The sequence below is a fragment of the Pelodiscus sinensis genome, chromosome 4 (assembly GCF_049634645.1).
Source record: "Pelodiscus sinensis isolate JC-2024 chromosome 4, ASM4963464v1, whole genome shotgun sequence".
NCBI classification, from domain to species: domain Eukaryota; kingdom Metazoa; phylum Chordata; order Testudines; family Trionychidae; genus Pelodiscus; species Pelodiscus sinensis.
This window is the reverse complement of record NC_134714.1, coordinates 61,931,170-61,959,013: the sequence shown is the minus strand read 5'-3', so window position 1 is coordinate 61,959,013 and position 27,844 is coordinate 61,931,170. Positions and strand designations below refer to the sequence as shown.

General features: G+C 43.3%; 2 protein-coding genes across 5 annotated transcripts in view; one reads left to right on the top strand and one right to left on the bottom strand.

The window, feature by feature from the left end:
- The window catches only part of EIF2AK4 (eukaryotic translation initiation factor 2 alpha kinase 4), a 90,074-nt gene extending 82,637 nt beyond the window's left edge, over positions 1 to 7,437 (bottom strand). The window contains exons 1-3 of one of the 4 annotated variants that reach the window (XM_075927078.1): positions 7,064 to 7,436; positions 5,164 to 5,279; positions 2,718 to 2,820 (exon numbers count right to left, since the gene is read on the bottom strand). In XM_075927078.1, the coding sequence (XP_075783193.1) occupies positions 2,718 to 2,820; positions 5,164 to 5,279; positions 7,064 to 7,201 (357 nt within the window). In that variant the 5' untranslated portion in view covers positions 7,202 to 7,436. Of the gene's footprint in view, positions 1 to 2,717; positions 2,867 to 5,163; positions 5,280 to 7,063 lie in introns of those variants that run through there. The other 3 variants (XM_006128641.4, XM_075927079.1, XM_006128642.3) reach the window with 3 other exon arrangements.
- Positions 7,438 to 16,236: 8,799 nt separating this feature from the next.
- Positions 16,237 to 27,844, top strand: part of GPR176 (G protein-coupled receptor 176) — a 67,684-nt gene continuing 56,076 nt past the window's right edge. Inside the window, exon 1 of the mRNA XM_075927076.1 lies at positions 16,237 to 17,531. Within this exon, the coding sequence (XP_075783191.1) occupies positions 17,303 to 17,531 (229 nt within the window). The 5' untranslated portion in view covers positions 16,237 to 17,302. The remainder of the gene's footprint in view (positions 17,532 to 27,844) is intronic.

Sequence of the window (27,844 nt, the reverse complement as noted above, 5' to 3'; positions counted from 1 at the left end):
ATGGAACTAGCTCAGAAGAGAAACTGAATGGCTACGTCTACACTGGCCCCTTTTCCGGAAGGGGCATGTAAATTTCACCAGTCGTCGTAGGGAAATCCGCGGGGGATTTAAATATCCCCCGCGGCATTTAAATAAAAATGTCCGCCGCTTTTTTCCGGCTTTTAAAAAAGCCGGAAAAGAGCGTCTAGACTGGCCCCGATCCTCCGGAAAAAGTGCCCTTTTCCGGAGGGTCTTATTCCTACTTCAAAGTAAGAATAAGAGCCTCCGGAAAAGGGCACTTTTTCCGGAGGATCGGGGCCAGTCTAGACGCTCTTTTCCGGCTTTTTTAAAAGCCGGAAAAAAGCGGCGGACATTTTTATTTAAATGCCGCGGGGGATATTTAAATCCCCCGCGGATTTCCCTACGACGACTCATGAAATTTACATGCCCCTTCCGGAAAAGGGGCCAGTGTAGACGTAGCCAATGGGTATATTAGTGGAAGAGCTGTGGGACATCTGAGTGATGGGACACTCCAGGAAGTTAATCTGAAAGATGTTGCCAATATACCAATGGACTAGGATGGAAGATCATTACCACTGTCTAGTAACAGCCTTTTTCAAGTCAATTAGCCCCCAGAGTGAAAAGACTATCAGCTCTCCAAAATGAAAGCAACACCATAGTGTTTCACCTTTTCAGCCAAGTGACGTACTAATAAACCCACAACATAGGGTTTGGTTTCAATTCAGGTGTGCATATGACAACACCACATTACACTATCTGCCTGTAGTTAATTTAAATTCCCAAGAATTTTAAATATTTAATCACTTGATTGCTCCTAATAATGAACCCAGAAGACAGTGTGCAACAGAAGGCATAATGCAACATGAACACATTTGCTCTTGCCATGCTCTTCCCACAGTATCACAGAATTAAAAGCAAGTGAAGAGAGACAACAATTAAAGAAGGTTTTTCTAAATAAACATTCTTAAAAAATAGCTTTCCACCTAGTGTGTAACACACACTTACTCAGACTAGGGAGCTAAAGGCTCTGCTTCAGAGGGCCCACTCATTTGAGCACATTCTAATAAAAAGGCTCTCTCAGGAATAACTCTCATCCATGATTGTATAATATATCCCTATAGCAAGTACAGGAAATTGCTCAAAAGGAATAGTAATATTTATTAGGAAATTATTTAATTATCTTGACTCCTATAATGTGATACAGCAGCTAGAAGGAAGGATGAGTGTCAACACGATGATCACAGGAAGTACACAACAAACCACCCTTGGTCCATAGACCACAGTTTGTGAACATCTGCTCCCATTTATCATTAACACATTTATTATAAAAATCAGGAGTACAATGTTGAACTATTAATTCCCCGAAGATACTAAAAATTCTTAAGTAACAATTCATTAGTAAACAAAATTTGAATGAAAAAATTACCTAAAATAATTCTTTTAAAAGTCCCCATCGGAGAACATATTAAAAATAAAAACAGAAATATGCTGTATAAATGGAAAAAAGATGTGCCAAATAAACTTGCATATTGACACAGGAAACTGGGAGCAAAAATGTTCTCCTGTTGTAATACATTGAAGAGGTACTACTGCTTGATTTTTTTTTCTTTTTAAAAGTTTAAACAAGCAAGCTAAACACAAACATATTTATCTGTAAAATATGCACATGCATATAAGAAATGCATATTGCAAACACTGCTTTTAGAAAAGGCTCTCACATTCATTGTCAACCGTTTGGATCAATTCCATCCATATTCAGTCCATATGGATACTGAGTTTGTAAAACATTTATAGTGATACTTGTAATTAACATACTTGAAGTGTTTATTACAATCTGAATAAAGTAAATACAAAATCTATATTTTGTACTACATGAATAACTAGCACAAATACCCAGTGTTGCTCAGGTCTGTAAGGAGGGGCTCAGGGAAGAAGCTGTTGGAGAAGGAGAGTGCAGGAGTCAGGGTTGGAGGGGTGAATAGGGGCTCTACACAGGAGGGAGAGGTGTATGTATGTGCATGCACACAAAGACATGACCTGGACAGTAGAGGTGGGTTTAGTATCCAGGTCTCTTGTCCCACAGTCTACTATTGAATGCACCAGAGTACACGGCTTTCACCTCCTCAGAGTAAAAAAGTATGTTTGACTAAATAGTTATGGCCATTTTATAATGAAATTACAATTCAATGTAAGTATTACTATTTTCTATAACATGACAAAAGCATTCCAATGGTATGATCCTGCAGTCTCTAGACAGGTAACAAATGCAAACTCAGGCTAAGTCTAGACTACAGAGTCAAATTGGAAATTTTTTTTCCAATTTAGTTATCAAAGAGGATCTTCTGAAATTTGGCATGTCTACACAGCACTAAATTTAAGAAAAAATTGCTCTTTCGACACATCCCTTATGCCTTGTACAACGAGGTTTACAGGGATGGTGAAAAAGTGTGTCGGAGCCTGGAAAAGCAATGCAGTCTAGATGAAGCTTCAGTTTCATTATGGTTTATTGTTTTCTTAATCTGCATACTGAACTTTACTGAGCTGCAAAAGCATTAAGGGAAGAACAGACCCCACATCCTGCTTCACTATGATATGATATAATCAGATTCTAGTTTTGATGCATTTGAAGATCTTTATTTTGATAACATTTTATTATACATAGATTTCAATACTATTTAGAATCAGATTAGGCTTTTCACAAAAGTGAGAACTCTTACCTCTCCACAGAGTTGTTTTGCCAATTCCTCTAGTCTGGATTTTAACAAATTAAGGTTTTCATTTGACAAACCTTTTGCATTTTTTAACTGTATTTCAGGGACACTGAAGGAAAAAGATCACAAGAAATGTTCTTTTTATTAAAGATCACCTGTGCAGAAAGAAAACAACATCCATATTGGCCAGTGGTTTTCAAAATACAAGTTGTAATCCAGTTCTGGGTCGTGGAACATCAGGGACTGAGCCTCATTTCTTCTGGGGTGATCACTGGGGGTACTAAGGCAGGCTTCCTGCCTGTCCTGTTCCTGTTCCTGCAGGCTGAGCTGCGCCCCAGAAGCAGCCAGCAGCAGGCCTGGCTCCTAAGGGAGGGCATGGGGCACAAGAGCGCACAGAGCTCCGCGCACTGCTCCTGCTCCAAGCACTAGTGCCACACTCCCACTGGTTAGAACAGGGTGGGTAAAAGGGCCGCCACAGGCCAGATCCGGCCCACCAAGCAGGTTGATCCAGCCCACAGAGGCCCTGCTGCTCCCCCATCCCCAGGCCAATTAGGGTCTGGGGGAGCACGCAAAGTTTCGTCCACCCTGTTTCCGCCCTTTGAAGAGCGTGCAGCGCTTAGAAGCATCATGCACTCCTGACTGGGTGGGAGGAGGCTTAGAGCGCTCCCCGCCCCCAGGCCAGTCAGGACCTGGGGGAGCATGCGATGTTTCCTGATGTTTCTTACAGAAGCATGCGGCACTTAGAAGCATCACACGCTCTTGGCTAGGCGGAAGGACGCTTCACTTGCTCCTTCACCCGTAGGCCTTGATTGGCCTGGGGGCAAAAGCAGTAGCGCATGAAGTCTCCTCACACCACCAGGGGCATGGGTGCCTAAGGGGAACCTCTGGGGGGGGGGGAGGAGCAAAGGTTCTACTCCACCCCCAAACCAATCATGGTCTGTGGGCGGGAAAGCTCAGAAGTATCGTGGCTTCACCCCTTCTACTTGAGACCCTGCCCCTTCTGGAGCAGCCTTGGGCCACTTCAAAAATTTCTGAAGTGGCCCCAAGCAAAAAATTATTGCCCAACCCTGGGCTAGAACCTGCTGCTGGCTGCTTCTGGAGTGCAGCATGGTCTGTGGTGTCAGGACAGGCAGTAGGCCTGCCTTAGCCCCAACCTGGAGCACAAATATGTTGGGTTGTGGCCATCAATAATTTTCTTCAATGAGGTCAGGAGACAAAAAGTTTGAAAACCACTGATATGGGCTATACAACAGGGCAATAGGAACCTTTTTTTTTTTCCTTTCAAGCAACCTAGCAATCATCATTCAACATCCAAGCAAAATAATACTCTAAATCCAAGATTATAAAAAAGTTCTGCTTTATACTCAACATAATCTGAATTACTGGCTCACAAGTACTTAACAGTTTCAATCAGCAGAAGAACCGTCAGAGTGACCACACAGTCTGTAATAACTAAAGATCTAACTCAGTACATTATTCTTTAAAGGAATATACTGAAACTACAGTACATATTTCTGGCATAAAATATGGCAGTTTCAGATTTACTGATTTTCCTTTTTCATTATGTAAGCAATATGTAATTAACCTGAGGAATAGACTACAATAAAATACATTCGGGTAAATAACATTTTTTAAAAGCTTAGACATTTGTTGTAGAAATAAGAAAAACATCTAAAGTTACACTATCTTAAAACACAATTATAATGGCAATTAATCCTCAAGTTTCAGGGTATAATCAAACGGTCATTTGTTCAGGAACATTCCCCTTCCCCTTATGTAAGATTAGTGCATAACTGGGCATACTATGGGGGCTTATATTTTTCTTTGAGGTATTTGACACTGAGCACGACTGGAGGCAGATAGACTGAATAAAATACTGGACTGTTTTGACACAATAGCCACAAAATTAATATCAAGACCAAATCCCAGTAGCTGCTGATCACCCATAACCCTTTTCATCATTCAAATTAAATAGCATCATGAAGGGCTAATGGATAATTCAGCACACTACTGGACCAGAAGATGACAGAACTAGGAGAGGTGAACAGTTTTAAAGATGAAGATTTTGTCTCCTAATCAGCAAGGTAATCTGTTGGCATTAAACTCATGAGCTGTGTCAATGACTTCTGTGAAGAACTCACATGTTTAAAATTACTTGGGTGTCCTGAATTAGTGCCCAACTCTCCAACTGACAGATGCAACTCTATTACTCACTGGCAGCAATATCACAGAATGGATGAGGTTGCTTCTATCTCAGATACATGTTTGCACATTGATTATAGAAACAAGGTTACCCATTTTTATACTTCAATGTCATGTCTAACAAATATAGACACATTTGAACTATGTTAAAAATAAGGGCAATTAACAGAGTGTCACACTTCAACTTCCATTTTTGTCAAACGACAGACTAAAGAAACTACTAAAAGACTATATTTTGATTTTCACTCACGTATCAGGGTAGGTTTGTGGACATTTGACCCACAAATCAACTTTGGCATAAACTTCATTGTCACCAGTCAAACCTTGGGGACGAAGAACTAAACTGATTTCTGGAGGCTGTTTTACCTAAAATATAAAACAATGCTTTTAATTTAAGTAAGAATCAATTCAGGGAAATTCTAGATGATCCAAATGATCCCTTCTGACCACTGATCATCTTATTTCAACCAATTCAATCTTAGTTTATCCAACCTATTTGGGTAGATTCATGGAATAAGTGAGGATAGAGATATTCTGAAGAAGTAGTGCCCTATAATGAATTTACATTTAGGTAAGAGGGACTTCTAGATTACTAAATTAGGTCAAACAGTGGTTCACTGAAGGGATGCAAATATCAATCAGAATAGTTAAACAATTATATTGTTTAACCATTGGTGGGTACAGTGCAGCTAGGGTGGGGGGGTCTTACTGGGCATGGTGGGGCCTTGTTCAGAACTGCAGTGGTGCAGGTGGGGTCACCGCAGAGCAGCCCAGGGCCAGTGCTGTGCTGAGGCTACTGTCCTGACTGCCTCCGCTGGGGCTGCTGTGCCATGGCCGGGTCCCACTGAGGCTGCAGCAGCACAGCCAAAGTCCTACCTGCCCCCAGGTCCTGTTGAGGCCACCACAGTGCAACCAGGGTCCTGTACCTATTTGACTTCAGCTATGTTCTAAATGGCAATCCAAAATTATCTGTACTTTACATATGCTTCTGGAATAGATGGGTGTTTAATTCCACAATACTAGAGGGAAGTATCAGAGGCAAAATTCTATCTGTCAGTTTAGCAGCAGCAGCAGCAGCTGGGAGTGGGAGGGCTTCCCTTTAAAGTCAATCCCAAAATCACCCTTTTATTTCACTTACACACCTTCCTGAACATGCAGGTGATAACAGTAATTCCCTGGTGCCAGGGAATGTCATACACAGATGTTTTATGTACATTTAGAAACAGCTCTTGAAAGAAAAACAATGAACAATTTCCTTTGCCTAACTAGGTCCCTATTAAGAGTCTTGCTCATTTCTGTTTAATGATTACTATACCCAGAGAACTCCAAATTGGGGTTCCAGACAGATGAAAAGGGGAGAGGCCTTTAAGCCTTTCTATTACACTAAAACATTTTAGCAAAAACTTTCCACTAAGTTTCAAATGGTAGCACCAGGGGTAACCTAGACAAGGCTTCAGCAGCTTCTTAATTATATTAAACTCAATATTCAAGCTGTCCCTTTGAGTTTAATTAATACTGTGAAAAAAAGCCCAATAGCACTGGCTTTAACTTTGGCTAAAGCATACAGCTATACAGATTATTTTGGCTACAACTGCTGGCCTACCATAATAAACATGGCCTGAGAAGCCCGTCTGCTCAGATTATCAATTATTAATTATTATCTTTCCATTGTCCCTGTAACAGCAACAAAACAATGTTGGTAATGCTGGGTGTATAGCAGAGGCATGTCTCTGCTTCCCACGGGAGGTAAGAAAACCTTTGCTAGGTCTCCAAGAAAGCTGCCGCTATGGTGCATGGAGCTTAGTGACAACGTGCCGGGGAAAAGGCTCTTCAGTCTCTCTCCCGCACATGGCTCTCGCGTTGCACCGTCCCGGGTGGGATGGGAAGGGAGCGCGGCGCCTCGCCTGGCCTGGTCAAACAGGGGCCGCCACGCGTGCTGCAGGGGAGCTCAAGCAGCCACTCGGGCCAGGAGGCTAAGAAGGGTCCGCGCGGGGGTTACCGGGAATCCCACCCCAGGCTCCTCTCAAGGGGAAAAGGCAGGATGAGGAGACACCCCCAGCGCACGATGGTCACTGCAGCGCCACGCTGCGCGGGATCCCAGCCAGCCGCGCACACCCCCGGCCAGGCGCCCGCCCCGCGCGGCTCGGTACCTTCCAGGGCCGCTCTGGGCGCAGGTCTCGAAAGTCCTGCCCGTAGATGGACTCCAGAACCTGCAGCTCGTTCTCCTGGCGCAGCGGGTAACTCTCGGGGGCCTCCTCCGCCTCCGGCGCGTCGCTCACCCGGGCCATGTCAGCTCCGGCCGCTGCCACCCATGGCGGGGCCGCCGCTCCGGGCTCCTGCCACCGTGGAGGCGGCAGGGGCAAGAGCGCTGGCGGTTCTTCCGCCCTGGCAGCCCGTGTCCGTTGCAGGCCCCACCCCCCGCTTGTGCTGCCCCCCGCGGCCGCAGATGGAGCCGCTGCAGGCACTGAAACTAGGGCCTCCCGGGCCTCCTCCCCAGAGCCTCAGCCCCGGGATCTGCCTGACATCTACATAGCTGCTCTCCACCTCGGCCCTTCCTACTCCCGTCTGACTGATGAAGGGGAAGGGACAAAACTGGTGCACCAGCCGGGGAAATGATGCTCTGAACTTAACTACTGGCTCTCAAAAAGTCCCCAGTGTGTGTGTAAGATTGTAAATATTTCAGGCTGTTAGGAAGACTGATAGGTTGCATTATCTATGAACCCAGAGACTTCTCACACATTTTCTGTTTGGGTTGTGGTGGGCACAATTAGGATCAGAGCCCCATTTTGCTCGGTGTGGCATAAATACACAGGATGACCTGGTCCCAACCTTGAGAAGCTTAATAAACTTAATAAATACAGGAGGAGGGATAGTTAAGTGGTTTGAGCATGGGCCTGCTAAACCCAGTGTTGTGAGCTCACTCCTTGAGGGGGCCATTTAGGGATTGTGGGAGAAAAATCAAATAACTCCAATTGTGTCTAAAGGGGGGACTGTGCAGGAAATCAAAACTCTCTAAAAGAAAACTGCTGTAAGGGTTAAAAAGTTTTCCAGGCCTCTCTCCCTGTAACAAATTAACTCTAATCAAATTTAAAAACAAGTTTTGGAAACTTCAGCAAAAGCAAACTCCTGATTGTTCAAACTGATATTTCATTACCATCACATGACTATATTCCCTAAACATTCCTAATATTTCATCTTTGCCACAAGTCCACCTGTGACCTTTCAAACAGAGGTTAGATGGAATGGTCAAAGTCAATCATTTTAACAAAAATAAGTTAACTGTGAAGAAACTGTCATTTCTTTATAGCGATGAGCTATGAACTCTGACCTACTTTAATATTAAATTATCCTGATAGTATTTCTGATACTTTCTCAGTACAATTCATGCATTTCAAATCACTCTTCTAAGATATGCCATTAATATTTGAAAAAAACACATACATGCTACACATTGTGACCACAAAAATCCAAATTCCCATATTGCAAAGAAATTGAATACCCACTGGACAAAAAAATGGAAAGAAGGTCTTCTGTTGTAAGTTAGTATTTACTACTAATTAGCATACACATGAGATGGCCTTTTTTTAATGGCATGATATTGAGAGGTCTGATTTTAAAGCAATTACAGATGTGAACAAGGTATTAACCTAGAAATAAAAAGACAGCGGCTAACTTCGTTTTTTAAATCTTATTTTAGCATTTATCTATCTTTTGCGAAATGAATAACAAATGTATTTTATGTTTCCTTGGCAAACCAATCTATGTGTGTCAGTTTACATGTCCAAAGCAGGAATAATGAAACTTAAGCACCTTTTGGATGAGTAGGGAGGTGATTTAACAGCAGAACCTTAGAAATACAAACATCAGCTCTGCAAACTGACCAGTCAACCATATCACCATACATCATTTGGAACCAGAAGTATGCAATCAGGTAGCAGCAGAGACTAATAACAACAACAATAATTAATAATAAAATATTGTGCAGCTAAGCAAAATGGGAAGTACTAGGAAGTGCAAATATGTCACACTTTTAATTGACACAAAGGTAGAAATATTAAAAAACTGAACAATGGTGTTCATCTTAGCAACAAAGCAATAGAATATGGTAGCAAGAAATCACCAATCACTGATATTTGGAAAAGTCATAAAAAAAATTAATTTGCAAAAGAAGCCAAAGATGGCAGAGAAGTACAAAGCAGATGTGTTGTGTGATGATGATGTTTTTGATAAGGCAATGCATCTGTGATTTGCACAAGAGAAATCAAAAGGCTTTCCTATAAGCAGTGTGATGGTTACAAAAGGCAAAGTTACTCCACTGAGAGGTGTGTCCAGACAAAGGTTAGGACCATTTTAAAGCAAGCACAGGATGTCTCTGCCGATTCAGAAATTAGCACAGAATATGGCAGTTGGCAATGCAAGGAGTGGCTCTGACAGCTGACTAGATTGCTGCTGGTGAATTTAATAATACTTTCAAATAATTTATTAAACAGCTCAAACCATGGGCAGGGCATGAACTATTGGCTTGGGGAAGCTAGTTCCTAATCCTTCTCCTTACCTGTTTCTAATATTGCTTTAAAGTTGAGTTAATTACTTAGGATAAATTTCATCAGGTCCTGCTGACTTGAATACATTTTGTGATGGGAATCCCTGGGGTACATCCTGGGACTCTGGAATTGCTGTGCCCTCCTAAACTCTCCATCCTAGACTATATCTCACAATGCTTTGCTAGTTAACAATAGCAACCCCCTCCAGGTGCTGTTACTAATCAATACAACCACATGTGGAACACAGATTCCATGAATGCTCTCAAAGCCACTCATGAATCACCTAGGCTATGTCTAGACTACATCCCTTTTTCGGAAAAGGGATGTAAATTAGACGTATCGCAATTGCTAATGAAGCAGGGATTTAAATCTCCTGTGCTTCATTAGTATAAAAATGGCTGCCACTTTTTTTCGGCACGGAGCCTTGTCGGAGAAAAGCGCAAGCCTAGACGCTGATCTTTCGAAAAATAAAGTCTTTTCCGAAAGATCCCTTATCCCTCTCGGGCTACATCTAGACTGCAAGCCTCTTTCGAAAGACGCTTTTTTGAAAGAAACTTTCAAAAAAATGTCTTTCGAAAAAGAGCATCTAGACTACAATACGCGGATCAGAAAATCGATCTGCTTTTTCGAAAAAGAGCGTCCTGACTGCTGGACGCTCTTTTGAAAGAAAAAGGCACCTGGAACCGCTTCTGCCAGGGCATGGGGGCAGCATTTCCTTCCGGGTGCTGCTGCCTACCCTTTGCAGAGACGCGTGGTTAAAGGGATGCCCCTGAACACCCATTGCTCTGCTCCTGCAGCTGCCTTTGCTGTCCCTCTAGGAGGTAAGCAAGGTATTGCAGTGCTTGTTTGGAGTGCCCAGCTTCCTGGGACACCCCAGAAGGTTTTTTGTTTGGAGGTTTTTCTGTTTTAGACTCCTTTTTTTTGGCATGGAGCCAGAGCTGCCCCTGGGCAGGCGATGGCCCCATGCCATCATACTGCAAGTGTTGCTGCATCTGCATGACATAGTCATGAGGCTACTTCCCCATCTGGATCCAGACCAGAGGTACGAAGGGTTCGTCCGTCCTGCAGCCCCACTGCCCTTGCCTCCAAACTTCTTCGTGGAGAGGCATTTTTGGAGGCTTGACACCAGCTCTGACTGGTGAGACAGGCTCGTTATGGAGCTCTGGGATGACCAAGAGTGGCACTGCAACTTCTGGATGCAGAAGGCCACTTTCCAGGAGCTGTGTACCTGGCTCGCCCCGGCTCTGCAACAGCAGGACACCCACCTGTGACCTACTATCCCCCTGGAAAAGAGGGTCGCTATTGCCCTCTGGAAGCTGGGCACCCCCGACAGCTACCGCTCCATGGGACACCAATTTAGAGTGGGCAGGTCTACTGTTGGGTCCATCCTGATGGAGGTAAGTCATTGTCGGGGAACAGTCACAGTTTGGGGGGGAGGGAGACTGTCAGGAAAGGGCAAAGTGGAGTGGGAGTGGGAGGGAGCACCTCCACTCACCCTGAGCTGCTGGGGTGTGGAGGGAGTTCTGAGGAGGGGATTCCCAGGGTGTTTGAGAGGGAAGGTGGGTGGTGGGTTCTCCTCCTAAGAGATAAGGCACCCCTTCTAAAACTTTGTTGTCTGTCTCTTTCTGCAGGTGGTGAGGGCCATCAATTCTGAGCTGCTGAACAGGCTCATCCATCTAGCAGATCTGGACAGCATCGTGGCAGGCTTTGCTGCCCTTGGGTTCCCGAATTGTGGAGGAGCACTCGATGGGACACACATTCCAATCCGTGCACCGCCCCATCGTGCAGCCCAATTCATTAACAGGAAGGGCTACTTTTCAATGGTCCTCCAGGCCCTGGTCAACCATCGTGGCCAGTTTACTGACATTTGTGTTGGGTGGTCAGGGTGGGCACATGATGCCCTCATCTTCAGGAACTCGTACCCCTACCGGAGGCTTCAGGCAGGAACATTTTTCCCGCATCACGACTTTGCGGTTGGGGATGTGTACATGCCGGTGTGCATAGTGGCTGATGCCGCCTACCCCCTGATGCCGTGGCTGATGAAGCCCTACACTGGCCACCCGGATGCGAGCAAGGAGCAGTTTAATGCTCATCTTAACTGGGCTCGCAACCAGGTGGAATGTGCGTTCGGACATTTAAAAGGGAGATTCCAGTGCTTGCTCACACGGCTAGACATGGGGACCACAACATCCCTGAGGTGGTGGCTACGTGTTGCGTTCTCCATAACCTGGTGGAGAGGAAAGGGGAGGCCTTCCTACCAGGGTGGGGTACAGGTGTTGATGGTCAGGAGAGGCACTTTACCCAGCCATGGACAGCTGCCATCTGCCAGGCTGACCAGTCTGCTGTTCACATCCGGGAGGCCCTACGGGAGCAATTCTCTATTGGAGGCCACTGACTCTCCTGAGGGGCTCCTGTCTGGGGACTTGGCCCTGGCCCAATACAAGCTTCCCTCCTCAACCCATATCCTGACCCTGTTTGTAGAAATAATAAACACCAGGGTCTGTCTCAAAAGAATAACTTCTGTTTTATTGTTATAAATATCAGTAACTGAAAGAATGTATAACTGTTGCAAACATAAAAAAGCTTTAGTTGATTTTTGATGGAGAAAATATACTTTCATGACAAACTATGTACAATAAACATTTTCTTTAACACAATGCTTGATATTTAACTGGGGTGATGGGGGTGCTTGAAACCTGGAAGGGGGAAGGGAATCAGGTTGCACGGTGCTTGCCTGCTCACAGTCTCCTGCTTGTGCCTCGTGTTCAGGGTCCACCATGGCCACGGGATTGGGTGGGGTGACTGTCTGTTGGCTGGACGACAGAGGGTAGGTGCACTTGGGACTGGGAGGCCTGGGGGAGAGGGGGGCCAGAGGGAGACAGGGGCTGGGGGAGAGGAGGGCCAGGGGGAAAGAGGGGGTGAGGGACTGGGGCGGCAAGGGGGGAAAGGGAGGGTGCTGTGGAAGGGGGGTTTGGTGGAGTGGGGTCATGGGGTGCTGGAGGAGCAGGACCAGGCACAGGAGCAGGCAAGCCACAGACCTCCCTGAGAGTGGCACACAGGGATGTGTGCTGCTGGATAAGCTCCTCCATCAGCCGATCATGCCACCGAGCCTCTGCCTCCATCCTCTCTCGCAGGATGGTGTTGAGCTCCTGCACGGCTGCCACATGCTGCCTCAGGACGCCTGTGTCTGCGGCTCCCATGTCCCCGGGATGGAGGTGGGGCTGGGGTGTTGCGGCCCTCTTGCACGGCTGGTCCAGCTGTGGAGGCAAAGAGGAATACACAATCAGTCATAAAAAAACAGGACTATGTAGCACTTAAAAGACTAACAAGATGGTTTATTAGGTGATGAGCTTTTGTGATCCAGACCCACTTCCACAGATCAGACTAACACGGCTACATTTCTATCACAATCAGTCATGTGTGCAACAGCTGTCCAAAAGGGCATTCCCTCTCCTTCAGACAGGAGACTCAGACATTCTGAAGGTAACACCATGTGTGACCTGGGCATCAGCCTAAGCATCACAGGGGTCCCGAAGTGTCAATGGGACTTCACACTGACAACCCACCTGGGTGTGTTCTGGACATGGTTTATGCCACCACATGGTGCACCCCCATGTGTGTCACTGTACCGCTGAACATGTTGGCACATGCACAGCCAGCTGCATGATGTCCATGGTGAGCATAACAGGTTTCCCTTGTGCATCACCCACTGTGCACACACCTTCTCCCCCCCCCCCCCCCGTGTGTTACACGACCTCACTGCACTCACCTGCTGCTTCATCTCTGGCATCAGATGACACCTGGGAGGCTCTGGGGTCTGGGTGACTGGCTCCAGAATGAGGGTCACCGTCTCCTCGCTGTCCTCCTCCTCCGGCACCATCTCCCCGTCTCCCCTGGACTGCTCTAGGTCCTGCTCTGGTGTGTCCACCACAGGGTTCCCCAAGCCAGACTGGACGAGACGCAATGGTGTGCATGCTTCCCCACCACCAAGGATCTGGGCCAGCTCTAAATAATAGGGGCAGGTGCGGGGGGCTGCCCCAGAACGGGAGCTTTGCTCCCTGGCCTTGACATAGCCTTGGTGCAGCTCCTTAACTTTAGAGCGCACCTGGTCCTGAGTGTGGGGGTGGTGCCTTCTCTGGGCCAGGGCCTCTGCTATGCAGCCAAAAATGGCCGCATTTCACTGCCTGGTGTTCAGGGCTTGTAAGGCCTCCTCCTCTGACCAGAGCTCGAGAAGTGTCTTGAGCTCTGACCCAGACCATGCCGGTGCCCGGCGTTTGGAACCCCTGGTTGGGTCCCCAGAAGGCTGTCTGGAAGGGTCAGGAGGGTCTTGGGGCTGGGACATGGCTGCACTTGAACAGCTGTGTGCTCTGGCTGCTTTGCTGCCACAACTGGCTGTGAGGGTGACTGTCCCTTTAAAAAAATGGCTGCAGACAGGAACCAGAGACGTGCAAGGCATGCCCCAGATTATCCACCAGGGCTTCTTCCCGGAGGCCATTATTTTAAAAAAAAAGGGGCTCCCCGCATCCCCACACACTTATTTTCAATGGATCGCCGTTGAAAAAGGTGTTCTTCCTCATGAAATGAGGAGTACCGCCGTCGAAAGAAAAGCCGCGTTCTTTCAATTTAATTTCAAAAGAACATGGCTGTAGTCTAGATGCAGGTGAAATTTTTTTGAAAAAAGGCTACTTTTTTCGAAAAAACCTTGCAGTCTAGACACAGCCTTTAAATAAGTAGGAATAAGAAGTAGGAATAAGAGCCTCCGGAAAAGGGCGCTTTTTCCAGAAGATTGGGGCCAGTGTAGACGCTCTTTTCCGGCTTTTCTAAAAGCCGGGAAAAAGCGGCGGACATTTTTATTTAAATGCCACGGGGGATATTTAAATCCCCCGCGGATTTCCCTACTACGATAGCTGAAATTAACATGCCCCTTCCGGAAAAGGGGCCAGTGTAGACGTAGCCAGAGAGGGCACCAGACAAACCCTTCCAGCCCCAGCCCTGCAGCCCAAGAATATACTAGCTTTCACTACCCAAGATGCTTTGAGTAGTGTTCTGTAAATAAGACCTGGAGCCATACTTAGAAAAATGAGGAAAACACAAAACTGAATAGTGAGCAATGTGTGTCCCATGCACTGAATGAGGCAGAAGTTTTAGGGGTGGAGGGGAGGAAGTATGTGGATGATGTCATTAGAGACTGTATCATAATACATACATACCAGTGGGCTTAAATAAGGTTGTTAGGTGACTAATTCTGGTGTTGACTAACTTTTGAATGCTTAAATTTGTTTTCTTAATATTCTTCTAACAAATTATTTGTATGTGATTGTAGAAATATTCTGTGATTATGTAATTAAAGACTATTATAATGCATACTCAAAGAGATACAATTGGAGTTAAGACTAAAGAATGAGCAGACTTTGTAACTGTGTCATATTTTTAAAAATCTGATGTTATGTGAAGGCTAGAATAAAGAGTTGTGTTTATCTTTGAAGGAGTTGGAGTTCATGGTCATCCTCCATCTTTTAGAGATGGAGTTCCTGATTTGCTGATCAATTACTGTGAAAACTGTCTTTTCTATACACCAAGAATTATAGCACTTGAAGGAACCTTGGATAGTCATCAAATTCATTTCCCTGCACTTGTGGCAGGACTAAGCACCATCTTGACCACCAGGTGTTTGTCTAACCTGCTCTTAAAAATCTCCAAAGGTGGAGATTCTGCAACCTTACTAAGCAATTTATTCCAATGGTTAACCACACTGACAGGAAGGGTTTTTTTTTTTTTCTAATGTCCAACCTAAACCTCCCTTGCTGCAATTTAAGCCCATTGCTTCTTGTCTTATCATCAGAAGTTAAGGAGAATAATTTTTCTCTCTCTTCCTTGTAACAACTTTTTAGGCACTTGAAAACTGTTATCATGTCCCCTCTCAGTCTTCCCCAGATTAAACAAATCAATTTTTTTTTCAATCTTCTCTCACAGGTTATGTTTCCTAGACCTTTACTAATTTTGTTGTTTTTCTCTGAATTGTTCCCCATTTATTTATAAATTTCCTGATTTGTGGCACCATATCAGTACAGATTATGGGGGAAAATGTACTTTTGTCTTTCTTACAGCACTCTTGCTAATATATCCCGGGATGATGTTTGCTCTTTTTTTTTTTTTTTTTTTTTTTTTTTTTTTTGCAACAGTGTTACACTGTTGACTCATATTTAGCTTATGGTCCACTGTGACCCCTAGCTTCCTTTCCACTGAAATAATTGCCAGTAGCTAAGAAACCCTTTACTTGTCTAGATTAATGTAACATGTTTTAAAATGTAACTATGTATTTGAATAAACTTACACTTGACAATTTCCTGGGAACCTTTAAAGCACATATTTTCAAAAACATATTACTCAGATTTATTTTAATGAGCTATGAAGCCAAAATTTCACCTAGTCTAAGAGCCAGTCTGCAAAATTACTTTCACCAACTGCCTAGAATTTACATGTGCTCTCATTTGTGCAATAGACACTAAGGAATTTACATGTGTAAACAGTTGAGGTGTTCATGCAAATTTAGAGATTTTTTGGAAATTTGATCCTAGATATTGCAGGAGTGGTTTGCACAAAAATATATTCAGAAACTCCTAATTCTGAACAAAATAAAAATTTCCAGCAGATGGTGGCAATAAAATACATTCCTCCACCATCATAATATTTTAAATTAAGGTAGGTTTTGGGAGAAAGTTTCCCCCTCCAGAAAATAAACTTCTGCTTTTCCTGTGTCTTTTTCAGGCTCGTTGAGCTGACAGCTTCACAAGCAAGATGGCTGCCATCAAAAATTAGAGCCTTCAGCTGAGGGTCATGTGATCTAGTCTCTTTAGGATCTGTATGAGCACAGCAGCAAGCTATCCAGTAGTCAGTGCTGCGAGCAGACTTGCTGAAAGCTCTGAAGACTTGAAGATTTTCTGCAATCTGTGAAGCGTCAAGACGGCAGATAGATGAAATGCATGCTGATTCTATTACATGGATGCTCCGTCATGTATTACAATTTTTAGAGAGATTTGTTCTTGTTCTGGGGATACACTCACAGAAGGTCACATAGGATTATTTGGTTTTGTTTGGTTCGGTTCATTGAAGACTGGAGTATTATCTGTTTTGGGATTTAATATATCTATTTATATATATTTCATGGGAAAAGCCAGAGCTCTGTGGAAGCCATTGAACATTTACTTTCCTCTGGAATTTAAGTGTCTTCTTACTATCAAGTAAGCAAGAATGTGTATGCAAAACATTCATTTTTCACAGTAAGAAAAATGGAAATAGTGTGCTAAGACAATTGTAAGAGGTTGGCACTGAAAAAGATATGCTTTTCCTCTCGCTCTTATTTTTTTTAAGATAAGCAAAAACTGAGAATTGGGATGGGGGGGAAACAGTCGATTGTTCTGTAAATTTTCCAGACCTGTTCTAATATACAATAAATTATTTTATTGTGATGTGCTGGGAGGGTGACGTGGTGTGAACTGTATTTTTTCTCATTCATGTTTGTTGCAGTAAAACATGCTGAGGAAACACTATGTATGGTATGGAGAAACAAAACATAGGGGAAAAGTAATAGCAAGGCAGAGTCCGTTCTCCACCCCCTACTGTCAGCCTTTCCTGAATATAATGATTCACAAGGTAGAGAGATGACAAGTCAAACCTGCTTTCTAGGACACAAATTCAGTGAAAATATTGCTAGGTACAATGAACTTGACTTCATTCACAAAAGCAGGGTTTTGTTTTGGTTGTCAGTAAACTTTGTTCAGTGAAAAGCACTAGTTCAATGATGTGTGATTATTAGGTAGGGAAAAGGAAGAAAGAACACTCATCATGGGATACAATAGAAGCTGGATTTCAAGGAATGAAAGTGACCATGCCCTCTATCAGGATGTCACCAGAACTTTAGAAATTAGGAATGCATCTAATACACAAATTGTGTGGAACAACAAAAGCTACAGTGGGATTGGACCTTTGGAAAATGGGGAATACAGTGAGGCGCAAACCTACAGATACTTCACTACCACTGTGCAAATTGTCATCTTTATAGGCTCTCTGCTGGGTAAGTAAGCACTGTTGCAGTTTTTTCTGTAATGTTGGTTTACTGGTGGTTGCAGTCAGTGACCCACACATCCAAACAGTAATTATTGTGGTCACAAATTACTATCACAAGGGTATCCCTTGATTGTCATTTCAGGTTTTTGCTGTCTCCTCCAGTGAAATTAATAAGTGTGGCTGAGCATATTCTGTAGGTTTCTGATACTTTGTGCAGTATCAATTATTGCTATAAAAATTAAGCAGTTGAAATTGCCACAAAATGCATATGTATTATTTAGTAAACTTTCCTTTGGGCACTCAAATAGATGAAAGAATGATGCATTGATTTTGCACTTATTTTCAAAGGTAACGAACTAACCAATAATTACAATAGAAATTAATTTAAATTGTTTTGAATAAACAATTCTGGATATTTATACTCAAGACAATCCATTTTACATTGGTCTCCTGCAGATTTCAGTGTCGTTTATAAATGTTCTTTGTGCTGTCCATTGTTAGCCATGTGATAGTGTATTTGCCATCTAATAGCTAACAAACTTAATTAAGATCATGTACAGCTTAGATACATGGTAGTAACTGAGAATATATTATTACAAAACATTGCACATCTATGTATATTTGCTTTGTAAGAGTTTACAGTGTGGCATTTTGTTGTCAATTGCATTCTCTCTTTCCCTTTTCCTTTCCCCCTCCTCCTCTGCCCAAGAGACAAGCCAAGATAGGCATTAGAAACAGTTTTATCTGTCATTCTTGTAGGTGATCTTGATTTATACTGTTTGGGAGCTCAATACATTATATTTTAATATACTACCACTAGTAGGCAAGTCATGCAAAGCCAGTTATTTTAATAAGAAGATACTTTTTTCACACAAGAGCCAATCCTGGGAGTTTCTGAGCTCTGGGGAACTTACAGAGTTCTAGGGAACTTACAGATGGTCCCCCACTTCCTAGGTTGAGGCTATAGACTTTTGGACACAACTGACTGAACATTTTCAGTGATGCTAGGAGAGATTTTGATGATGGTGATCATTTTTAAAATTAACTTATCCCTGGTAACAATTTAGATTTCTTTAGTCTAGCTCCAATGGTTATCCTGAATAGTTTCCTTTCTGAATACAGAATAAGGATTGTCTTGTGGTAAAGATATTGGACTGGGATTCTTATTCAAGTTCAATTTCTAGGTCTGCCGCTGGCTTGTAGAGTAACATGGAGTAAATCACTTGTTGTCTGTGCAGGTCTTTCACACAACAAAAAGGGAGGGAATTTTTTTTAAGTAGGAAAATGTATTGTAAGTCAACGAAAAGGGGCAGGTAGCTTGGAGGAGATGTAGTACCTTAGAAGTAGTTTAACTCATTATTTTTGAAATTCCCATCTCCCAATATATGTCTGTTCTGCACCGAATCATTACTTTAAGTACTGGTGGCTTCCTATTATGGTAATATCAGAGTCCTTCCCACCTCCTGTGTGGTACGGAAGTTTGACTATCTCCATTTTATATAAAGGAGACTGAGTCACAAAGAACTGAAAAACAAAAGGGCTAGCCCAAGGTCACATAGGTTCTTTAAACACAGATGAGGGAATTGAACCCCACTCCTCTGAGTTCCAGGCTAGTACTGTAATCACTGAACTAACTATCCTTCCTGTGTGACAAAAGAGCTTTGTACAGATTTTGAAAGTAACACCATGTTGAATGATATTTCAAGGTTCAGCTTCTGATAGCTTATCATTTGTCTCAGGTCACTTGAAAGGAACCTGCTCCTATAAACATACATTCCTAACTTCCTATGCTAAAGTTATGCAAATGCTTGAATATTTGCAGGATCAGGTGTCTAGGATGTGGAATTTACTTTGTAATCTTAAAGATTATGCCCTGTGAAACTGTAGCTTGATATAAATCCAGGGACCAAACTAATGTTCCCTCTAATCTTTTAAATCTTTAATGTGCATGGTGGCATGTGTGAACGTGCACCTTCAGTAAGCAGAAACAAAAAACTTAGCTGTGGGCACTCTACTAATCAGTTGGGTTGTATTTGAATGTCTCCTGGGTGACTGCACAAGCACATAGCTTACAGGGAACACTGGACAAGACCCACAAATCAATACTCATGTGAGCAGCCTGTACCCTAAATATTCTTATGTAGCTAGAGCCCTGCAAGAAAACTTAACCATAACAAGTCTTTTTAATGAGATGTTCAATATGTGGTGATTTTTTTTCTTTCATAGCTGTGACTTATGGGAAGACTTGTAACAGTAGGTGGTGCATTTGTGTTAGTTTTTCCTTTAGTTTGTGACAAGATTGTTAATGTGAGTGGTTTGGGTATTTGTGTAGAAGAATAAAGTAAAAGTAAACAGACAGCTCTAGTAATGTTTTTCTTCGTTTACAGCTGCCAATATTAAAAACACATTAACAGTTCATTATCAGATTTTATAATTTAATTGACAATATTTGATTCTAGTTTTTTGTTAGTTTGCTTTAAAGGGGATTGGATCCCAGTTGTCACTAGCTTGACAAGGCCTAAATATGGACAGTGACTTCCAAAGATGTGTCTACTAATTGAACCCTGTGTCTCAAGCCAAAAACATCAGAAGGGTACAGAATGATGTGGGACTTTAAAACAACAAAACAAAAGCAAAAACATGTAAACATTTTGAATAACTTTTGTTTTATATTTTAGCATTTCTGACATCAGTAATAAAAATTCAAAGAATGCTATGGTTGCATTGGATCTTTGGTCTGAAAATCCTTTTTTAATCTAGTGCAGTTAGAGGTAAGAATTGCTGCTATAAAAGATAGTAATTATGTTAATGAAGCAGCCAAATTTGTGCTACAGTTTTACAACACATTTGTTGAGAATTGGGTCTCATTCAGTGGGCCTGTTTCTGGGACAAATCTACCATTCTTTCTTTCTCCTCCACTGCCAGTGTGGAAGGCCCCACATTAAGTGCAACAGGTTCATGGATCACTGTGGCCTTATTGTTGACTGGAAGAAATCGGTGACGTTTTTAAGCAAGCTGGATGTGAAAGGAGGCATTTATAGATACTTGTTACTCAGTAACCCAGATATAAAGCTGTAATGGTAGAATTAACTGCCTCCATTAGCAATGGACATATTTGTTCTTAGCTGACTTTCCCAGCTTATGAATGGAATGGATCCATTTTACAGGTTGTAGCTCACTTTTTTTTTTCAGGACTTCTTGAATTTTAGCATGTGTAATGAGGTCATACTCTCTCAGGGGTTTTATGTTGGGTAATGTGATCTAGTAATTTTTTTCCAGTTATTTCCATACCTATTTCAATTTGGTCCTTATCACTGAAGCATGCTGACATTTGTCAGTCTTAATTCTGATGTCTTGCATCTGAGTTGATAAGCCAGTTTATTAGGTGCTATACCCCTGTTGACCATGATTCTGCTGCATTGATTGTGGTGAAGGCGGCATGTTGAACTGTAGTGGTGTAGTCATGTAAGGTTTGTGCTACTGACAGATGAATTCAGATTCTTTTTACCACTGCTTTAGCAAACTACAGCAGATGAAATGCACAGGTATATCTGTAAACCTTGGTGATGTTCTGTGTCACTATGTCATGAGTGGGCAGTTTGGGGCCAAGGTTGCACTGACAGGAGATATCAGGTGATTGTACTGTGGTACTAAGCCTTTTGTTTTTGTGGCTTATGCTTATAGGGTGAGTTTAAAACCCAATGAATTCTGGAGCCTTCAAGGGTTTGCAAACTCTTAGAAGATAAGGTGATACATAACAATTGATTTGTCAAGATCAAATCAAACCAACCTAATGGCATTCTTTGACTCTAACAAGCTTGGGGATAGGAGGGAATGGTAGATGTGGTGTATCTTGATTTTGGTCAAGCTTTTGATATTGTCTTACAAGACCTCATAAACTAACTAGGGAAATACAATCTAGATGGAGTTGCAATAAAGTGAATGCACAACTAGCTGGAAAACCATTCCCAGTCAAAGTGGTTCACAGTCATGCTGGAAGGGCATAATGAATGCGGTTCTGCAGTGATCAGTTCTGTGTACAGTTCTATTCAATATCTTTCTTAATGATTTTCTATATTTATTCTGTATATCTTCCTTAAAATCCTTAGTTTTGCACACAGAATCCAAGAACCTGAGAACTGCTGTACTGGGTCAGACCAATGGTTATCTAGCCCAGTTTCTTGTCCTCTGGTACTGGCAGTGCCTGATCATGTTGACTAATAGCCATGGATGGATCAAGCTTCAGCAAATGTATCTAATTCTTCTTTTAATTCAGTTATACTTCTGGTCTTCACAACATTCCCTGGTAACAAGTTTCACCGGTTGACTCTGCAGCATGTGAAGAAACATGTTTGTTTTGTTTTAAATCTGTTCCCTATTTACTTTTGCCACACCAGTCATGATTTCCTAGACCTCTATCCTATCCCACTTTTACCCTCTTCTTTTTTTTTTTTAAGATGAACAGTCCCAGTCTTTTTTAATCTCTCCTACTATGGAAACTGTTTCATACCGTTAATCGCTTTTCTTGGCCTTTTCTGTATCTTTTCCAATTTTAATATACTTTCTGAGATGGGTTGACTAGAACTGCATGCAGTACTCAAAGTGTGGGTATACTATGGATTGATACAGTGGCATAATGGTATTTTGTCATTACCTATCCCTTTTCTAAAGGCTCCTAACACAACATATTATTAAACAATGGAGGGAAATTATCTATATCAACACTTTTTTTATGGCACCAATCTCTGTGATATATTCATGCCTTCCATATAAAATCAATAGCATAAAATCAATAGCAAAGTTGGAAGTGGACTTCCTGGAATCTGTCTTCTCATTTTGCAGTAAAACGGTCTTTCTTTTGGTTTGGTTGATTTGTTTGCCCCAGGTTTTTGTTTCATTTTTTGTTTAGGGTTGGGAGTTAGCTGATGTCACTATTGTGAGTGTCATTCTTTCTGTGATGGAAAGGCATTCACAAAGGGGAAGACCGGCAGACTGGATTTCCCTTGCTTCAGGAGGCAGCCAAGTTAGTCTGTACAGAAAAAAACAACAAATGGTCTGGTAGCACTTGATAGACTAACAAAACATGTAGATGTTTATTTCCCTTGTAAGTTTGGTCCATAGTTAGATCTCCTTCTCTGTTTTCTCTTCAGCACTCATGCGCTTCATCCTGGGCTTTGTGAGCTGCATGGTCCAAGAGAATAATATCAGTCTGACGTCAGCCTTCAATGTAGCTTGAGTTTGACCTAGTAATTGCTTTGAAGATTAGGACAAATTCATTAAACTAGTACCTGAAAATAAGCGGGAGCTTGTGGAGGGAGCTGAGCAAGAGTTAAGAAACAAACTTGATATTTTCATATGTATCTATCAAAGTAATAGACATTTTAGAAACTAAAATCTTTTCTGCCCTACAGCATGTGCAGCTAATCTGAGAGGGGGGGGGAAAGAATCCTGTCCCTGGGAAGAGCAACAATAGCTCTCATTAATTCCTATTGCTCTGAATGGGACAGGAGAGGCCCAGAGGCTCCATGTAATAGCAGAACATGAGACATTTGTTACTATGTATCTGTTATTTATTTTTAAGTCCGCAAAAAATAAGAAAGTAAATTTTAAAAAAAGAACAATTACTACTACTATCCACTGATACTGGGATGAGTTAGTAGATCGGAACTACAGACAAATATAAATTATAGTTTTTGTGGTTTACATTCTGTTAAATAATTATTTCTCTTTAATTTGTTCGTATCCCGTTCTCATTAGGTTCATGTCTTTTACATAAATATCAAATGCTTAAAATATGTAAGTTTTATAAAACACGAGAAATAAATGTTATAAAACCTAAATATTAATATCATCACTATATTTCAATCCAAGCATTTAAAACCACTGTTATAGCAAACAGGTAACTTGTTGCTTTAATGAATAAAAGCTAAAACGATTTTGAGTATATCAAATTTATTGTAAGCAATCTGTAATGCTTCCTAACTGCCTAGTTACTCACCTAGTTGTTTTTTATACTATTGCACAGCGCTAAACTACATCATAGTTTTGAGTGTAAGAGATTAACTTACCTGTTAAAATAACACTCAGAAAAACTTTTAAATAAAGCTAACATACAATACGAGAATTGCGCTTACTTTCTTGAAGGCACTTGAAACAATAAATAGCTTAAGGCTGACGTTACACTGTAAGTGTGACTTTCTGTCTGCCACAAGGACTTTTTCCTTAAGGCTCCCGTGAGATTTTATCCTTAAATAAAGAAGAGGAGGTCTCTCTGAGCTGCTCTTCCAAATTTCACACAAGCCATTCAACTGAAGCCGTAGGTGTCAAGATTCAAGGCCAGCCTTGCCTTTAGCAGGCTGCCTCATCAGGTGCTCGCAATCACACCATCAGAACACACACAAGTCTTTTAGTTGTGAAAGCTATGTTAATCCCAAGTCTCTGCTATGACTGGGAGATGTGGGTGACCTATAGAAAACACCAGCATTTTCTTTGGAAAATCTGCAACAAAATATGGGGGGTTTGTTCACCTGAGTAATGCCAACTCCTTTAGAATTGAGACCCTAATTATCCAGCACCAGCTGAGATAGAGCGGGCACTGTGTGCAAATGTCTGATATATTTTTACCAAAACTACTGCCTGCCCAACTCACCAAAGGAGAAAGGAAACAGGGAGGCCAAAAGGATTGGTTTAGAGAAGTGTTTCCTCAACCTTTTTTTTTTTAAGTACCCCTTTTAAAAAAAAAAAGTACCCCCAATGCACCCACCCCTCCCCCAGAGCCAAGCATTGGACATATGGTAACCCTACCTTTGAAGTGCCCGCTCCCACCACCCAGCCTTGCCTCAGCAGTTTGACTGCAAGGAGCACGTGGTCTGCCAGTGCTAGACTCACTGCGACGTGTGGGGTTATGTGCTCCCACCCCAGCCCGGTGCCCCCCTAGTATGGCACCTGGGGGCAAGTGCCCCCCATCTCCCCTCGCTATGTCTTTGCTGTATCATAGATATGAAGGATAGTAGACAAGACTGTAAAACTTAAAATATGGTGCAACCTATTGCATCTGTATTAACCCTTGGTTTATAGGTTCTAGATGCTATTTGAATAGGTATTTTATAGGTTCTAGATGCTATTTGAAAACACCATCCTAGCCACCATGGATGTAGAGGCTCTCTACACAAACATCCCACATGCAGATGGAGTACAAGCTGTCAGGAACAGTATTCCTGATGATGCCACAGCACAACTGGTGGCTGAACTCTGTGAATTTATCCTCACACACAACTATTTCAGATTTGGTGACAACATATACCTCCAGACCAGTGGCACTGCTATGGGCACCCGCATGGCCCCACAATACGCCAACATTTTTATGGCTGACCTGGAACAACGCTTCCTCAGCTCTCGTCCACTTACACCCCTTCTCTACCTACGCTACATCGATGACATCTTCATCATCTGGACCCATGGGAAGGAGACTCTGGAAGAATTTCACCATGATTTCAACAGCTTCCACCCCACCATCAACCTCAGCATGGACCAATCTACACGGGAGGTCCATTTCCTGGACACCACGATACAAATAAGTGACGGTCATATCAATACCACCCTATACAGAAAACCTACCGACCGCTATACTTACCTGCATGCCTCCAGTTTCCATCCCGGACACACCACACGATCCATTGTTTACAGCCAAGCACTGAGGTACAACCGCATATGCTCCAACCCCTCAAACAGAGACCTACACCTACAAGACCTTCAACAAGCATTCTGTAAACTGCGATACCCACACGAGGAAGTGAGGAGACAGATTGACAGAGCCAGACGTGTACCCAGAAGCCTCCTGCTACGGGACAAGCCCAAGAAAGAAACCAACAGAACACCACTGGCCATCACCTATAGTCCCCAGCTAAAACCTCTCCAACGCATCATTAGTGATCTTCAACCCATCCTGGACAATGATCCCTCGCTCTCACAGGCCTTGGGAGGTAGGCCGGTCCTTGCCCACAGACAACCCGCCAACCTGAAGCATATTCTCACCAGCAACTACACACCGCACCATAATAACTCGAACTCAGGAACCAATCCTTGCAACAAACCTCGGTGCCAACTCTGCCCACATATATACACCAGCAACACCATCACAGGACCTAACCAGATCAGCCATACTGTCACTGGTACATTCTCCTGCACATCCACCAACGTAATATATGCCATCATGTGCCAACAATGCCCCACTGCTATATACATCGGCCAAACAGGACAGTCCCTACGTAAAAGAATCAATGGACACAAATCTGATATTAGGAATGGCAACATACAAAAACCTGTAGGGGAACACTTCAATCTTCCTGGACACACAATTGCAGATCTAAAAGTAGCCATCCTGCAGCAAAAAAACTTCAGGACCAGACTTCAAAGAGAAACTGCTGAGCTACAGTTCATCTTTAAGTTTGACACAATCAACTCTGGATTAAACAAAGACTGTGAATGGCTTGCTAACTACAAAAGCAGCTTCTATTCTCTTGGAATTCACACCTCCAGATCAGCTGCTAGAAGTGGGCCTCATCCTCCTTGATTGGATCCACCTGGTCATCTCCAGCCTGATCCTGGCCTGCATATTTATTCCTGCCTCTGGAAATTTCCACTACATGCATCTGACGAAGTGGGTCTTTGCCCACGAAAGCTTATGCTCCTACACTTCAGTTAGTCTATAAGGTGCCACAGGACTCTTCGTCGCTTTTGAATATCTTGTGACTCTTTCTCTGTGGGTATGTCTACACAGCAAAGTTAATCTGAAATAACAGCCATTATTTTGAATTAACTTTTAATAGGGTCTATACATGCAAACCGCTATTTCGAAATTAATTCAGAATAGCAGAACGCTTAATTCAAATTTGGTAAACCTCATTCTTTGAGGAGTAATGCCAAATTTGAAATAACTATTTTGAATTAAGTGCTGTGTAGACACAATTTGAAATAGGGGGCCTCCAGCCCTTCCCAGGGAGCCCTGATGGCCACTCTGGGCACAACCAGGAAAACTTACTCTCCTCTTCCCCCAGCCCCGGAGCCATTACAGGGGTAGACTCTGGCCACAGTGCCTGTGCCAGCTCCAAGCCTGCCAGCCCAGAGCCAGCAGTGGCCACCGGGGCCCCTGATCCAGTGGCTCCAAAACATGAGCCAGCAAGCCACTGGCAGCCAGCCCTCCACCGCTCCCCAGGAGCAGTCTGCCAGTTCCCAGGAGCCTGAAGGGGGCTGGAGAAGGCGGGCGCCTTCCTGGTTCAGGGTAGAGATCATGGACCTTATTCAGGTTTGGGGGGCGATGCCCCCAACATCCATGATCTCCTCACTAGACAGAGGAATGTGGCCATCTATGGCATAGCTGCCAGCCTGGCCACCAAAGGCTACATGCGAACCCAGGAGCAGGTTTGCATGAAAATCAAGTTGGTCCGGCGAGATCCCCAACCCTGAGCTTCCCCTCCCCCTTCTTCCCCTTGCTTCCCCATTACAGCTCCCTCCTCCCAGGTTTCCCCCTCCCCTCTCCCACCTCCTTTTCCCAGTCTCCCTAGAGGTTCATCCCCACCCCCCAGTTTTGTTCAATAAACCCAGTTTCTATTTTTGAACACACGTGTCTTTTATTTGACATCAGGAAGGGGGGCTAGGGAGGGGTAAGTGGAAGGACATGAGGGAGGACTGGGGCATGACCCCCCTGGTGAGGACTGGGGTGGCTCTGATGGCTCCTTGGGGTGGACGCTCTCCTACAGGGCCTTCTGGATCCTTCCAGCCCCCTAATGGATCCCCCAGATGGCAGCCTGCAGCAAGTGCAGCTGGGCTGATGACAACGACCCCACGAGATGCACCGGCGTGCCCAGGGGCAGCTCTGGCTCCATGTGGCCAAGTGCTGTGATGTACTGAGTGCCTGCACTCAGGGCACTCCAAAACAGGAGTGCTTTGCTGTCCCTCATCGAGGCAGACAAGCCAGTTGGGAACCCTGAGAACTGTCTGTCCGGGGTGGGGATAGGGTCCCTTTAAGCAGAGAGCTCACTTAGCCTCAGGCAGCAGCCCCACACTCTAAGTCCTAACCTGATGCTCTCCTGGCACTGGTTCCGGCCGGCCTTAATTTCGGTTCAGGGTCCACTCAGTGTGGTCACGCTATTATGAAATAGCAAAAGGCTATTTCAAAACAGTTTTGTGTGTAGATGCGTTAATTCAAATTAGCTTAATTCGAATTAACTATTTCGAATTAAGTTAATTCGAAATAGTGCTGTAGTGTAGACACACGCTGTGTGGGAAGCATTGTTTATATTCCAGTCCTCCAGAATTCAG